A 16,653-nucleotide genomic window follows, 5' to 3' on the forward strand; every position below is an offset into this window, starting at 1 on the left:
CAGGTTGCCCAAGGAGGCTGTGGATGCCCCATCCCTGGAGGTATTCAAGGCCAGGCTGGATGTGGCTCTGGGCAGCCTGGTCTGCTGGTTGCTGACCCTGCACATAGCAGGGGGTTGAAACCAGATGATCACTGTGATCCTTTTCAACCCAGGCCACTCTATGATTCTGTGATTTGTAATCCCTTAGCAGGAATGGCAACAACAGCAATAGCACAGAAGCACAGGAGAAGTATTCTGTATTCTCCTCTCAATGGACTTAGCAGCTGGAAGCCACAAGCAAAGGTGAGTTCGGGAACTGCGAGTCCCCCTCGATGAACCAACAAGGCCCGAGCGCAGCCCCTCCATAGCTTCAGCTCGGGTGGCCAGGAGGCTCCGTGACGCAGGCGGACAGGAGGCTCCGCCCGCTGCGCGTTACCACAGCAACCGTTCGCCGCGTCTCCGCCGGGACGGAGGAGTTCTCGCGAGTTTTCGGCGGGCAGGAGCGGTGGGCGCGGGGCGTGCCGGAAGGCGGCGCAGATTTGAAGGTAGCGGCGGGCTGTGCCTTGTGGAGATGGTGAGTGCAGGTTGCGGCTTCTTCGGGCGCCTTAGTGCTGCTTGCCCGCTTTCGTGCCGCGCTGCGTTACCCCGAGCGCTGCTGGGGGCACGTATACTTCGTGCTGGGCCGGGCGCGCGGGACAACGGCCGCAGGCGTGCCGTCGGCTGGCGGCTGCCCCGCGTCCCGCCAGTCCCGGGGCACGCAGGGCGCATGGGCACGGCCGGCCCCGCCGCGGGTTGGTGTGGGCGTGGAGGCGGGCTCGGCAGTCTCGTTGGTTTGTTTGTGGAGTGACGTGGCGACCGGTTCCGGTGCTGTGTGTGGTACTGGATCTCAAAAGGATTAACGTGTGTGCTCAGCGTGATGAGCTTTTGAAAATGGCAGCTCGATAACTTGGCTGGTAGAGAATTATCAAGCCCTGGGCAAAGGCTGAGCCTCGGTGGTAACGGCGCTTTAAGGTGCTGGGTTGTGCTCGCTTCTCGTGTTCAAGCGCTCAATCATTATAAGGCTTCTCTGGTGGAGTGTTTGGAGTGACTTTGCAGCCTTCTGCATATGGGTGAAATGGGTGTAAAGGTGAGGGCTTAAAAGTTTAAACATTTCTATAAACATCTGCCAATGTGAAGGCTAACATGTCAAGAGGTAAAACATAGCAAAAAAACAAACAAACAAAAAAAAAACTCACAGGGTTTAACCTAGCTAGTCAGTAGGTGTTTTGACTGCAGAGATGGTGATGGTAACCTGATCAAAGCTCCTATTTCACCGTTAAGCCCTAGTGCTCTGGCTTCTTGAAGAGCACATATTTTCTCAAGTGAACAACTGAGCTGAAGTGATGCTATCCCAATCTTCAGGTCGCATAAAGCTGGTAGGACTAAAGGACCTTAAATTGCCCCAGAGAAAGTTCAGTTTGGGTATTAAGAAAAAGTGTTCTCAGAAGGAGTGGTGAAGCATTGGCACAGGCTGCCCAGGGAGGTGGTGCAGTCATCATCCATAGAGAGTAAAAGAATTAATGCTCCGGTTCCGTGTACTGTCGATATGTTTGGGTACCTGGTTCTCTGAGGAGAACAACTGTATATCCCAGAAGACTTTCACTGTTCTGTTTCTGTTTTCCCTCTCTTCCCCACCTACCCTTTTCCCTTTTTTGGGCCAGTGGGCCTGTATGCCTTCTGTCCCATCATAGACACAGATATATGTAGAGATAACATCGTGACGCTGGGCTTGACTAATGATTTATGCTTACAGAATGATTCTTTGCCATTGTAGTCACATGCTGTTTTGTCTCTCCCCACACCTGCTGTATCCTGTGGAGAGATAAATATTAGCACTTTTATTTACTGTTGTAGCTTTAACAGAGTTTGTTTTTGTTTTTCTTAACAGGAGTTTTAGATTCTGTGAGACACTGAAAGTGAAGTGGAATAAGCAGATAATTATCAAACCTTTATTTTGAATTTCTTCCAAGAAGGGAAACCTGTAGAAAATGCCACCTGGGAAAGTTCTACAGCCTGTACTGAAAATGAAGGTGGATGAACTCTTCTTGTGCTGGCTGAGTCAGCCTACAACTCAGATGATGCTGAAGGACTGCTTGAAAAGAATCAAGAATGAGGGGAAAACTGAAATTGGCAGTGGAGATGCAGGAAACAGTGAAAATGAGAGGTTCACAACTAAAAATTCCAATTCAAAGCAAAGCATATTAGGAGATATCAGGCTGCCTTTGATGCCTTTCACTCCTCCTCAGCTTTCTACTTCTCTTCCTTTAGCAACTTCAACCAGCCTAAGGAATGCATCTAATGTTAAAGGAACACGTAGATCATCAGGAACCAGAGTAGTAAGTTTTGTTTCTTACTTACTACGCTTGTTTGTTGAAATGGAAGTGAATTCATGTTTATGGGTGTGGTGAGTTATGCAAGTAATGAGTTTCCTCAACAGGAGGTGTTGGGATGGGAGCAAAGCAGCAGCACAGAACGTGAAATATCAATGTTAGCACTAATGGCTACGGGGCTTAATGCGCAAGGAGCCAAGAGTCTTTTGAAACATCTTTTGCTTTTTGTAAGAGGTGTGCACTTGACGCAAAATGAAAAGTGGATTGTTTTTATTTCCAGTAATTTTTGCTGAGTAGAAAGCATCTTAAAAATGCCATATCCTGTACTTTGGTTTACCTGCCCTGTTTTTGAGCTACAGTTTCAGATACCATGTAATATTAATCTGTCTTGTAGCCAATTTGCATCTTCTTGTTTGTTTTGGTGGATGAAGTATACGTAAGGAAAGATTAGAATGAGCAATTCTTTTGAAGAATGTGTGCTAAGGTTTTCTGTGTGCTAAGGTTAAGGCTGGTATTGATATTCCTGTGTTTCTTAATGAGCATGAGCAAACGAGAAGTGATGGAAAAGCTAGAAATCACTCTGTAAAAGAAAAAGAGGAAAAAAGTTCTTTTGGTAATGTCCTTGTGTCTGTTGAACAGTGTCTAGTGTATGGGAGTGTGGTGGTGTTGATGGTGGGTATTCTTTTTAAGAGTTGGAGAGTGAAAGAAATAAACTTAAAAGCCAAAACTTAGGAAGGCATAGGTGTGATGGCTGTGACTAACCAGGTATCATGCATGAAACATGTTTTATATTTTATTTAAAAATTTAGCATTTTATCAGGCACGGTAACTTACAAAGGCTATTTAGTTTAAAAAACATCTCTTGTTTATCATATTTTTTGCAGAAAGTAGCCCAAGACAGATGCCAGTGCTTCAGCTGTCACATTTAGACTAATAAGCCCTTCAGTATATATGTTATTGTGAATAAATGCGAATCCCCATGTTTGTTTGCAGTGTTATTTTTATAAAATACTCCCTTGGCTGCAACTATTCCTTGGTCTGATGATACCAGGCACTGTTGTTAGTACAAGACTCCAATTTATTTCTACTGAATCTGCATATTAACAAAGTAATTGTTTTGGTACTGCATGGTACATTCAATGCTTCCTTTCTGAGAAGGTCTTGATTTATAATAGACAATGTCTTCTATGCACGAAAGACATCCCTGCCCCCCAGCCTGATATTTTTCGATGCGATCTAATTTCTAGCCCTTTCAGTAAATTGTAAGAACAAAACTGGATAGAAAATGATCTGATAACTGATGAAATTAAACATTGCATATGCAGTCTGCCTTATATCTAAGGAGTTGTTAACAGAGGCATGCTGTTTCTGCCCTAGTACTATGAATCTGGACACTGGTAATTTGTTGCTGGAGTTCATTGCTCCTGACTACTCTCCTTACTTTGGTGCATAAGTCAATCCATTGGCCAAACCTTATGTCCCAGGGAAGCCATCTCAACTAAGAGTAGAAAGGTTAAGAATGACTTGCAGAATGGCTGAGAATGACTAAATATCGGTTAATTTTAGCCTGTTCCTGGTCTTTATTATGTGTGCATATACCTGTATTTTTATACACTGAAGTAACAGTGTGACCTCTGTTTTGTGCTAAACCGTTTAATCTGAGGTGGTGTTTTTTTGTTGTATTTTTGTATTAAAAAAAAAAAAAAAAAAAAAAAACAACTAATTTTCAAGTCTAGTTAAACAACCTGCAGCCCATGTTTCTTAGATTCAAGGCATTATGCTTAATGTCTAAAACTTGCCTGCATTGTTCTTACCACGCAGGGACATGTGTTTGATGCATAATCTAGCCAGACAGCAAAGCATGATGATCTATTGACGTAATTTTTATTTGTTCATACCATCATATTTCCTGTTTTAGTAAAAATGAAGAGAACTTGCAGATATTCAGTCTCTTCTTGTATTGGACAAAAGTGACCAAAGGGGGTTAGAAGACACTGCTTATTTGTTTGCTGTAATTTCTCTTCATGCACATTGATTGCTTTAAGTAGATGTCATAAAGAAGAACTACAACAGATTCATAAAGATGTAATGTGGCTTACTTAAATGGAATCATTTGCATCGTGCTGAGAAGGAACCTGAATGGGTAGGTTGTTTCTTTCCTGAGAGTTAGACATAGGGAAGTTTCCAAGCAGTGAGGAAGTTATTTGAGGATTTATTATTCATCTTAATTGAATTTTCGTATAAAATCTAATCTTAAGGGCTTGTAAATTGTATCTGCAGCAAGCACTGGCTCTAAAGATACTGCTGAGAGTCGCGTAATTGCATATTCTGCCCTGACTGTGAATTTTCTCATAGAAAGCAAAACGTACCCCTCTTCCTTCTTACGTGGTTGTGAATTACCCACTGCAGTGTCAAAAGTGGTCCATCTGGCTTTGTACATCTAATTATGGTTCACAAATTTAGCCACAAAAGCTTTACCTATTTCATTTGAGATTAAGTAAATTTGAGGTCCTTGTCATGTTTCTGTGAATGAAGGACGATATTTCAAATAGCTTTTTTTTAAAAGAGAAGGCTTGTTCTTCAGCTCTAGTAATAGAAATTTATATTCTAAGTAAGTCCTAGAAAATGCTAGATGTCAATATGCTCAACTCTGTGTGCCTGAGGGTGTTATTAGAAAATGGTTTTCACATCCCATCATGAAGAGCTGGAGAGTTATTACCTTTAGGATCATGTAAGTCAACTGAGGCATCTTATTGAAGCTTTTCTTACTGTATACGGGAATGCTGATAACGCAGCATACAGGCAGTAAGTTCATTTGTTATGCTTTTTCAGTGTCATTGAGCTGAATCACTATGTTTGATTATGGGTAATGTTGCTGTACAACTCTTTCTATCTCTTGAAAGTTGAAACTCTTCTGAAGGGCGTAAGACAAAGAAGCTGCTAACAGGAGAACTGATATCCTCGGGCCACAACTAGGTAATTATGAATACTTAGGAAGCACTGTTTTCATACTACAGGTTTCTGTACTTCAAATAACAAATATTGCAGAATGGGAAGCATTCTGAACACCAGCCTTGAAACTAATTAGATAATTAAGCTTTAACATATAGTCAGTATAATGAGCATTTGAAAACCCAAGCTGGTGTTCTGATGGTAACTGCTAAACAGTAATAAAATTACTGACATTATTGACAACTACTGTATTAAAAGAGATTTTCTCTTTCAGAGGTTAGCTTGCATATGAAATTTAAATTTCATTTTTATTCAGAAAGTTGCCACACGTTTTTGCTGAGATAGTAATGCCTTGTCAGAGAAGTATGTTCTGACTTTGGAAAAAGATGAAGCCCTCACTGGTTAGCAAGTCTTTTGTTTCTTGGGTGATGAGAGAACCTACATTGTATGGGCAAAACACTGAGGCACTTGTAACAAGGATTAATTCGTTCAACTTGACAGAGTGCTTGAAGCCAGTTCTGGAAGAACAGTAGTTCAGAATAGACTGCAGGCTTAATCTTCAGACATGTTGTGAAATCCAGACAGAACTCAGCAGTGACAATTTATCCTAGCATGTTTTGGTGGAAGTGAAAATAAAATATTGTTTGTTTAGGGTTTGGATTTCTTGTTTCTTTGTTCATGTTTTCCTCTTTGTTTGCGTGGTGTCACTCACAGTGAGTTCAATTTCTGGCTGCACCTATTGTGCAAGTATTATTGCAAAGTTCTGGTAATGTGAAGGGCTTGATAGTGCTCAGAGTACTGCAGTTATGATTGTGATTTGTAAATGCTTAATGTACTAAAATAACAAGAAATCAGAGGCAGAGAGGGAGTTCAACAATTATCTTGAATGTTTTATGAATATAATGTTGTATAGAGGAAATTCTAGAGCTGTAACTTCTGAACTTGAGGGATTGTTGCTGCAGTTTTCTTTCAACCTCTATCTCTATTGTGCATAGGTTTAACAGTGTTTCTGGCACGCTAGATTATCTTAAACATGGAGGATATACAATTGTGTGCTGTTCATCACATTGTCAAAAATGGCAGGCCTCAAGGTCTAAAAGATGCCGCAGGCAAGACGTTTAATCCAAACCAGCTGGTGTGCAAGGCATCTGGGGAAACAATTCACAGAATTTCCTATGGGCATTTTGAAAGGGGGTAGTGTGGAGAGATGTCATATGATCTGAAGAAGTTCAAAGTTATTTTCCATTTCTCTGCAGGGGCAACCTTTGGCATAAAGCTACTTCTTAGACAGGTTTCTGTATAGCCTTTTCTTGATGAACATATTGTTCTGCTTGTTATTCTGTGACAGTTATTAAAGCTCATTATCCCATATTTGTGACTTTTTACTACTCCGATATATTGTAGTGTATGGCTTTTTTTCATCACTTCCATTCTTATCAAATTTCTGTTTCCAATTAGTTTGATTCAAATGTAGTGGTACTGCTAAATCCATTTTAGCTTAGAGGGAAGATAAATGAAATAGTTTAACATTAAGACAGAGGTTTGAGTACAACAGCACTAAGAGTTGCTTATTGGAACAAAAGAGCTCTTTGGATGCCATGAGTCTCAGATCTGCCACCTTTAGATCAGTGGTGGGCTGTTTCCATGTTCTGCAGATGTGTGTGCTTTAGGTTTTGGGGAAACCACCACTAACAAGGAGTAACAGAGAAGTAAAAGGAATGACTCTGTTTGAATCCAGGCAGCTTTTCACTCTGGTAGGTATTGAACTTTGATGTCAGTCTTGACATTTCAAGAGATTAGTCTTGTACCTTGTCTGCATCAGAATTGCTACCTAACATACCTTAATATTTGAAACAGTACCTTAATATTTGAAACAGTGCCTTAATATTAGAAACAAAGCCTGGGAGACATGAGTTGTGTTAGGATTGCACAACACTCTAGGTTATATATGGTCTAACACATAAACTCCCTAACTCTGCATTAAGGAAATCCAGTGTTAGTAGTGCTGTCTCCCATCACTGCAGTGGTGTGGTGCTGGATTTGGCTTCCAACTCAAGCCTGTGACTTAAAAGCAGACTGTAAATAACCTGGTAGCAAGCTGATGTACTTCTGGGATGATAACAGTGTGCAATGGCAGATGTCAGAAATAATGTTCACAGTGAAAGTCTTTGTATGGTGTCTACAAAGGAAGGATGGCCAGAAGTTCATATTAAAATCTGGAAGAGTGCAGCTATGGGCATTCCTGGATAATCATTACTAGTTTCAACTGTGGTCAACATAAGCAGTACCAGTAGTATGTTGTATATATTGTGGTGGTTGTTCTTAAGCTTTACTGTACTGAATAGCTTGGAACAGAAGAATCATTGTCTTGATTGGAGAACTAATGATTCATTTCATGTGTAAATGATGAACTGAAAGTTATTTACTGTTGCAGCTATTTTGGTACTGTCTTCTTACCGTACATTACTGTATATTGGACCCTGGGCAATAATAGCATTTACTCTGTTCACATTCTGTACTTTGCTGAAAGAAGTAGGTGTGTCTTGTAGCTCTCATTCAAAGTGGCAATTGTACATGAAAAAGATATTTCTGTCTTACTGGAAATTCAGCAGTGTTGTACATGCTACCTGCAGTCTTAGACTTGTTGGTACTTTTAGTGATGGGGAAAAAAAATTGAATTCAGAATTATACATGGCTTCCTTTAAACTTAAAATTCACGTGACTCCTGACATAGGACAAATCAATATTTTGATAAAACTGATAACTAAAAGGTACTCTCTCCTATGTGAATAGCTACTGCTTAAAAGCAAACAAGCAAAAAAATAATTGCTACATGAGATCATTACATGTAGATACTATTCCAGTCTTACTTACTATTTCCAGTCTTTCAAAGCATTTGAATACAATTATGGCTTTACATTGGTCATTGAAATGGTAGTTTGTGTTAACAAGTAGGCAGTCTAAGAACCCATTTTAGTTTTTTGAGAACCCTCCTACATGCCCTCTATGTAGTGTCAGCAAGAAATGAGGTTGAGGCCAAAGGTATGTGTGAATTTACTTCAGTACAAAACAATTAATGCAGTTCATCCTGTGAACTAAATGAACCTAGACAATGACTGCTCACAACTAAAGGATTTGTACATGTAGCTGTCTTGAAAAACTGAAATGAAAGGCAAGCTAAATAGTTTCATTAACTGGAGAAAACACCTGTTAAGCACTCTGTGTTCTCTGCAGTCTACAGGTGAGTGCTAAATTTAATGTTTTAGCTGTGACATAATACATAAATAATTCCATTGTGTTGACTTGAATTGTGTTCTTGTCTTCCAGTTAACTGCAAGCTAATGATAGTTGGTAGCTAACAGCATTGGTAGCTAAGATTGGTTTGTGTTCCACCGTGGATACAAGTTAAACTTATTCCACATAAAGCTAACCAGCAGTCAAATGATGTTTTGAGGTGTGTAGTGGTACTTCATGTTAGGTGTATCTCATTCCCTTAGCAATCACTCTTCTATTAAAAAAATAATAAATAGCCAGAAAATCTAGAGCTGCCCTTGTACTGTTTCTTGATCACAGGTACTTGCAGTGCTAATGGGTTCTTGAGGCTGTTGTTATGTCCTTTCTGCTTAGTTTAATTTCATATGAAACTAGCCTTACATATGTGATCTACGTAGATCTTAACTAAAAACCTTGGCTGATTTCAGGCAACAAATAAAATCAACTGGAAATGTGTAGGGAGCCTTTCACAACATGTGCAGGTGCAAGAAAGCAATGATTATGCAGGAAAGACTTGTGTGGGTGATGAGGGAAAGACAGCAAGACTGTCAATAAAGTGTAAATAAAGGGTCTTCATCTGAGTGCTGCTGACATCACCTTGACAAAACAAAGTTTGCAGAGCTTACAAAACTGTTGGACTCGATCTATTTTTAGAATTCAGCAGAATCAAGAGGAATGTTTCTAAACAATTTTCTTCCCATAAAAGCTGTGTATTGTAATCAGTCTAATGTTAGTATTCATAAGTGTACTTATTTTACAGCAAGTACCTATTTAAAAGTCTTCAGTTGCAGCTTTGGAAACAAAAAGTTTTGAAATGCAAGACCTTTCATTTAGTTCCATATTATTTATTTAAAAAAAAAAAAAAATCTTATTCTACTTGATAAGCAGTATAGTTCTATAGTTTCTATCATCTTTCTGTTTCCTGTGCATGGAGTATTAGGTTAAGAGACAGTCTTAATAGGAGTTCTATCAGAAATTCCACTGTTAAGTTATAATTTGCAGTCTTACTGACTTTCTTATAGAATAAGTGGGTCCGTATCTTAAGTTTCTTGATTTGTTATTTTTGCTGAAGGCCTTTAGGGAGTGAAATCCAAAGCAAAAACATATGCAGGAATCTTTCCTGCACCTGTCACTTGCTCAAAATTGCTGTCTTGTGATTTCAGGGACTAAGTTACACGAGGCATTAGCTTATTTTGCTTGCACTGAAGCAGTGATTGTGCTTTCGTAGGCAAATCATTTTAGTGATAGAATGGAAGTGATTAATTTAAAATTCAGTTGATGTAAAATGAAGTACTGAGAGTTAGTGCTAGTTAGTAAGTTGCTTGACAGTTGAGGATCATAAATGGCAATGTTTTATTATATCAGATTAGTGTGTCAACTTCTAAAATAAGGTAACAATTGGTAAAGGTAACCAATCTCAAAATGAATAGATATCCAAATGGTACCTGTGACTTTGAAAAGCTGCATAATGCATAAATAAGACTCCATTATAAAAGTTTGTCTACTGTAGCAAAATCCAAATGGTATTGATATGGTATTCTTAATCAGCTTGACCCCTCATTTCACTATATTCTTCACTTCAGAGGCATACACTGCTAAACTTACAAACGTATGAACAAATGTAATTTCCTCTGTGGGTAAGGCCCATCAGTATCATGGTTCATTTGAAAAACAGTGTCCTATTAGAGCAGGTGTAACTTTAATTTGTATGGGCTGTAAGAGATTTTTTTATTATACCCATCTGCTTGATAGTTTCCTTAGCAACATCAATTTGTGTACGCTTCTTTTCGTGATCGCATGAGTAGGGTCCTCTGAAGATCATGACGAGCCAACAGGTTCCACCTATGGAGCACCATTCCAACGACCTGCTTCCACTGAGTCTCTATTTATGCTGTGTGTGGAAAAAATAACGTAAGAGCTGATAAAGTTTTCCGAAGATGGTAAGAGATGGCAGAGAACGTGAAAATTATTCTTAACAGTATGTACGTTATCCATTAACCTTTGGTCCTTGTTTTTATTTTATCCAGTGCTGACACTTGCTGAAGTTAGTCTGCCAGATGCAGTTAGCAGTCTAAAACGTCCTGTGCTATGTCTTTGGAGTCCAGGCAATGTAATCATAGCAAGGTGACATGTATCTTATCTTGCTTCTAATCGGCCTGTGCGTGGTGTACATACATGGCATTCTTCTAGTAATATGTAGAGAATCTGATCAGATCATTCTTCCTGGTCTAGCAACATGTATCTTGCATCTAATTGGTGTGTTGCTGTTCACTGTGTTACCTCCTAAAAAACTTCTAATTCTCACATAACTGTGGAAAGAACATCCAAGCATTGTTCTGTCAACTGGGCTCAAGGTCTTAATGACACTCATTCACAGAAAGTTAGGGATGAGTAACAATACTCTGTTATTCTATTCATTTCAGGAGTACATTGTCCTCTTGTTCTTTTCTCATGCAGAGCAGTTTGAAAGGGGTGGATACTAGCAAGAAACAACTTCGATAATGGTCTGAAGAGCATCAGTTCCATCAGTGTGAGAATAAATAAGTTTCAACTTCATGTATCCTTATTTCATAACAGGGATGTAGGTTTTAGTGAGTGAGAAAAAAAATTGTCACTTATGAATTCAGTATTGGAGAAATCAGTCTCGGTAAGTTCACCCCAACCCTGAGTGGATCAGCTTGTCAACGAACAGTCTTGGTTGCTTCTGCAGTTATTTGGATGAAAAACAGAATTTGATGTGCTACATTTTTTTGTTCTTTTATTTTTCCATACTCTAGAAATGTCACATTTTACAGTGTCTATCTGTCTAAAATCACAAACAGTAAGTCTTGCTTCACTCTCCTGATAGGGGAGTATTTTCTTTATTGCTCATAGAATCGTAGAATGGTTTGGGTTGGAGGGGATCTTTAAGATCACCCAGTTCCAACCCTCTGCTGTAGGCAGGGACACCTCCCTTTAGACCAGGTTGCTCAAAGCCCCATCCAGCTTGGCCTTGAATGCTTCCAGGAAGGGAGCGTTTATAACCTCACTGGGCAACCTGTTCCAGGGTCTCACCACTCTCACAGTAAAGAATTTCTCCCTAGTATCTAGTCTGAATCCACTCTCTTCCAGTTTAAAAAAGTTTCCCCTCGTCCTGTCCCTACGTGCCCTTATATAAAGTTCCTCTCCTCATAATAGTGTAAAATAACACCTGTGACCAACTGAGATATTCCCTCATTCCTACAAGGAGGTGTTCTCTTACAAAGACAGAGTTCTAGAATTCTGTCCAAGCAGAGGTATTATTCAGTCATTTATTTAGACTCCTTTTTGCTGGAAGTTATGTAATATTGTTCAGCAGAAAAGTACAACAGATGCTCCTGAGCCTATGTAAGCTGTGTTTTCTTCTGTGTTTTCACTTTGTCCATCATAAAATCAAATCTGACTGAAATTGACATCATTTTTTAATCTTTACCCTCATTTTTCGTTCTACCTTAAGAACTGCTAATACAAGTGGTCCAAAGGCCTACTGCTGTTTTGCATGCTTTAAAGATCTGTAATAAATGATGCAACTAGAAATACATTTACTGAAGTGCAGTGTCATTTGTACCTACTGTTGTGCAGTAACTCTTGCCAAAAATTGTTTGATTTGTTGAATGTTCAGTCTCACTGTGGAACTTGGCAGTAAGGAGTGGGGAACCAAATAATTAACAGTCAGATATCTGGTATTTACCCAAATAATGGAGCTCTCAGTGTATCAAAGGTCAGGTACAGACTTATCTGTCTAGAATTGGCTCTTAATAATATTCAATAGTGGGGAATCTAGTCACAGCCTTTCGAAAAGACAGGCAAAAAAAAAAAAAAAAAAAAAAAAAAAAGGAAAAAACCAGCATTTTAGGATTTTTTGGGGTTGTTGTTTTTGTGGGGTTTTTTGTTTGTTTGTGTGTGGGGTTTTTTTGTCTAGCAGAGAGTTGTTGCTTTTATCTGTCTGTGTTTCTCTTCTGGTATGTTTACATAGTTTCTTCTTTGCCTTTCCGGCCATGTAGTTAGTATATTTTGCTCAGCATCTTTAGCTGCTCGACTGCTTTTTTGATACATCTTCCTGAGCTATTTACTTATACCAGCAGTGCATTTTTTTCCCTTTTAGATATCTGAAAAATATCCTTTGTGTTAAGTTTGTCATGTTATTTCATCTGTTTCCTGTATTAAGAAAGATGTTACATTGCCTTAGTTATCTTCACTGCTCTTTTTTGTCCCTCACTAGTCAGTTACTTTTGTTCAAGGCTTTACTAGTTGTACACATTGACTGTTGTAGAGATGGGACAGTTGTTTCCACAGTCAACCCAGGGCACGCTTGTATTTCTGCAGCATGGCAGGCTGAGGAGTTCAGGTGTGCTGCACACTGTTGCCATTGAGCTCGTTCATGCGGCCTTGTGTAAACTGTATCCAAAGGCCAAACATGCCTTCTGTCACTTTGGTTCATGTGTAATTGGGTTAAGATCTGGAAGCTAGGTTTCATATAGCTGAGCACAGCTCATAACACTTTGAGTTTCTTTTCACTGAAACTTTCTTGAATGGTTGGATGTGGGTATTTTTTATAGTATTTGAGATAGGTTTTCTATAATCTCCTAAGACTTTAGATCTACTATCAGCATATGCTTTTGACTAGGAATTGCATTTCGTAGCTAACATTTAAAGTTTTTTGGGATCTGATTCAGATTTCTGTTTCTTCCACGTTACCCAAAACATCAGTGAAATGTGTCCAACTTGAATACTTCTGTGTTGCAGCTGCATAAATACTGTGCTGCTATTGCACACGCTCAGGCCACTGTTAAAGTGGTAAACTCCTTAACCACAGGCCCTTGAGTCTCTTCCATTCATAGTGTGTATCTTTAGCTTTGGAAGGAAGCTCTGAGCATGTATCTTCCCTTCTGTTTGTCTAGCTTATAATAAGCTGCCAGGATGCTTGAACCGCTTTATGGCCGGCATCCAGCCCTTCAGCCAGGAAAATATTTTGCCTTAGCTTCTGCTGGAGAGAATTCAGATTCAGGGGGAATGTAACACTACACCTGGACATTCCTTGTCCAGTCTGGGTGGAAGCTGACTTTCCCCTTCTCCTGTGACTAATTCATGACTGAAAAGGTTAAAACTGATCTTAAGGGGCTCTTAACTACACTGCTTTGAAAGTTCTGGTACCTCCCTAAATATGGCAATGCAAAACCCTTTCAGTTTAGATGATGAGAAGGGGGTGGTTAATAGCTGCCACTGTCCTTACTCCTCACAGTGTGTTGCAACTAAATGTTCACTAGATGTAGATTTGTTGTATGGTGCAGCCTGTATGCTTTTGAAAACTATACATGCAGGTATGCAAGCAGCTACTAGATTGGAAACCAAACCAGTGGCAGTAGGGCTAATGCAGCATTAAGCGAACTGTGGAATTGATGTTATCAGCTACTTCTGACTACGAAGTGGTATCATAACAAGGAAACACAGAATATTCAAAATACTGAACAAAATGTACTAGTAAGTAGTGACAGGCTCAGAGCTCCATCTTAAAGAGGGAGTGAAATCCTCAACTCTTCAAAATGGGGTTGAAAACACCAGTGTCTTATTGAGGGTCCTTCAGGTGAGTAGGAGCTTCATTCCCTTTGCTTAACTCTGTGTGGCAGTCAGTCATCTTAATGACAGACAGCCACATCAAGTAAGAGCCCAGTTGTAGTGAACTGGTGCACATCACCTTGTGAAAAGGGGTCAAAATCTCAATTTAGGTGAGCAGATACCTTTCTTTACGTATCTTTGTTCTCTAAAAGAAGGCCTTTTTCTCCCTGAACTGAAATGTAATCTGCTTTGCCTGTGTGCAACACAACCTTCCTGACCTTCCTCAAACATCTTAGTCTGCAATTGGCATCTGCTGCCAGAGTAGGATTCTTCTCCTACTCTAACACCTCAGTCCCCTGTCTCAGGTTCCAGGCACGCTGCTGTTGTGTGCCACACTCACTGCTCTCTCCTCTGGCTTCCTTGTGAGTCAGGGTTATAGCTTAGTTGATCTGATCTTCCTAAGAGGCAGTGAGTGGCAGCCAGGTTTGCTCTGTGCAGTTTGACAGTCTGGTCATGCCAAACACAACATGTCTGACTCCTGCCTAGTCAATTCCTTTCTTGTTCTCCTATTTCCGAGAGAAATAAATATCTTCATAACAAGTTGCAATAAAGAAACTGGTGGGAAATGTTGGTCACTAAATTAAACTCAAGAAAACAGACTTTTTGTCAGCATTTACTTCCTAGTAGTATCTGATAAAGTAAAAAGGAACCAACTTAGACAAATCATGTTTTACTGGTACCTTTTCAGTTTCTCTTTTCTGAATCTCACAGTCTGTTGTGGAGTTTTACTAAATTGATCCATGACAGAGTGGATATGAATAGAAGAGTTAGGCTAAAGATCATAAGCACAATGCAGAGCTAAAATAATGTAGTCAAGTAAGAGAAAACTTGAGCTTTGTAGTGAAACAGTTGTTCTAGTGTTTTTTTGGTATGTGTACATCTTTATCTAATCAAGAAAGTTATTTAAAGCATGAGGGATGAAAACATCATGACTGGCTCTGTCTTGCCGTTCAGTAGCTTTGCTTTTGCATGACTGGTCAGAGGTATCAAACAGGCAATTTTGAGAGTAAAGAGAATTTAAGGGGCTATGAGTATTTACAAATTGATTTTATAACGTGAAAACTTTCAGTTATCTAATATGCATCAGGTTGTAGAAGAGGATGGATAGGATACTCTGAATTGTCAGTTGAATTTCTGCAAAAACTAATCACATTTCTGCTTCTGGGAAGGAGATTGCTGTGGTCTGAAAGATTGCATTATTCCTCATAAAATGCATTTGAGATTCATTTAACTGAAAAGAGAATGTAATGGTACCTAACTCTAACTTTAGTGCTTCTGAAATTTGATAGACGTGCAGTGTAACACGTAGATACTGATGTTTGTAAAAGCTCCTATTTGAGCAAGAAAAGTGTCTCCTGTCAGCTTTGCTCAGATTTTGTTGCATCATTGGTATTTCTAATGTACTCTTTCTGCAAAAACATTTGCCTCTGTGCTGCTGGTATCTTCTGCCGTGGCATTTGGGTGATCAGAATCTTGTGATACAATAACTGACGTCTAGATGAATGCATAAAATGTTTCATGAAGCTAGCTGAGCCACTCCGTGAGAGTTTGCAGCTTTTTCTGTTGTCACTTTCCTTTTTCTTCTGATGTAATAGGATTCCTGCTTAAGGGCTGAAGAGCTTGGAAAGAGTTGAACTGCTGTTTAGTAAGCCTTCGGTGAGGTACTTCATTGAAGCTAGACAGTGAGTGTTTTGTGACAGAAGGAAAAGCTGAGGGGGATGGGAGGAGGAGGAGGAAGCTACGACATGACCACGGCTGGCCTCTTCACATTCCTCCAGGGCTTGCTTTTTTAAAATTGGAAGCTGCTTTTATAGATGCTGCTCCAAACAGGTTTGGTTTTTTCCATACTATCCCGTTTAGACTTTGGAATGCTTGTATGAAAGGGCAGGCCCCCAAAGTGACTTTCCAATCTGTTTTTGTGATTCCAGCCAAGTTCCCTTTAATGTATGGAGCAGGCGAAGTTGAGCTGACTCTCTTATAATATCACGGAACTCAGACGCAGCTGCTGCTTTAAGTGGCACTGTGTGATAATACAACAGCTCTGCTATTTACTGGGATTCAAGTGCCTGGACTGGCACACAGAGACATTATATGAAATCCGAAAGCATGAGGATAAAGGAAATTTCTTTGCGGCAAGATCCTGATCTGAGGAAGGAGTTGGCGCTGCTAGCTCGAGGATGTGATTTTGTTTTGCCTTCTAGATTCAAGAAGAGACTGAAAGCTTTTCAGCAGGTCCAGGTTTGTCTTTCAGATCTTATGCAATTAAGTTATTGTAATTAATTGTACTTCTTCAGCCACACAAATTTCAGGAAATATATGAAAATTCTTGCTCAACTAGCAGTGTTTCAGTGGGTTTCATATCGATGATCTCCTGTGTTTTAGAAGACTATGCAGGTGGTTCTCTGCAAACAAACAGAAGACAGGAGGGCTTACTGAATCGTGTAGT

The 16,653-nt window shown here is 39.7% G+C and overlaps 1 protein-coding gene across 5 annotated transcripts in view; it reads left to right on the forward strand.

Moving 5' to 3' along the window:
• The first annotated feature begins 481 nt into the window (after positions 1-481).
• PPP2R3B (protein phosphatase 2 regulatory subunit B''beta) overlaps positions 482-16,653 on the forward strand; it is a 48,312-nt gene continuing 32,140 nt past the window's right edge. Inside the window, exons 1-2 of one of the 5 annotated variants that reach the window (XM_042811112.1) lie at positions 482-553; positions 1,907-2,354. In XM_042811112.1, coding sequence (XP_042667046.1) covers positions 2,007-2,354 — 348 coding nt within the window. In that variant the 5' untranslated portion in view covers positions 482-553; positions 1,907-2,006. The other 4 variants (XM_042811114.1, XM_042811113.1, XM_042811116.1 and 1 more) reach the window with 4 other exon arrangements.

Source organism: Centrocercus urophasianus, unplaced genomic scaffold (genome assembly GCF_019232065.1).
Source record: "Centrocercus urophasianus isolate 14NV4802_14NV808 unplaced genomic scaffold, USGS_Curo_1.0 seq_12, whole genome shotgun sequence".
In the NCBI taxonomy this organism is placed as follows: domain Eukaryota; kingdom Metazoa; phylum Chordata; class Aves; order Galliformes; family Phasianidae; genus Centrocercus; species Centrocercus urophasianus.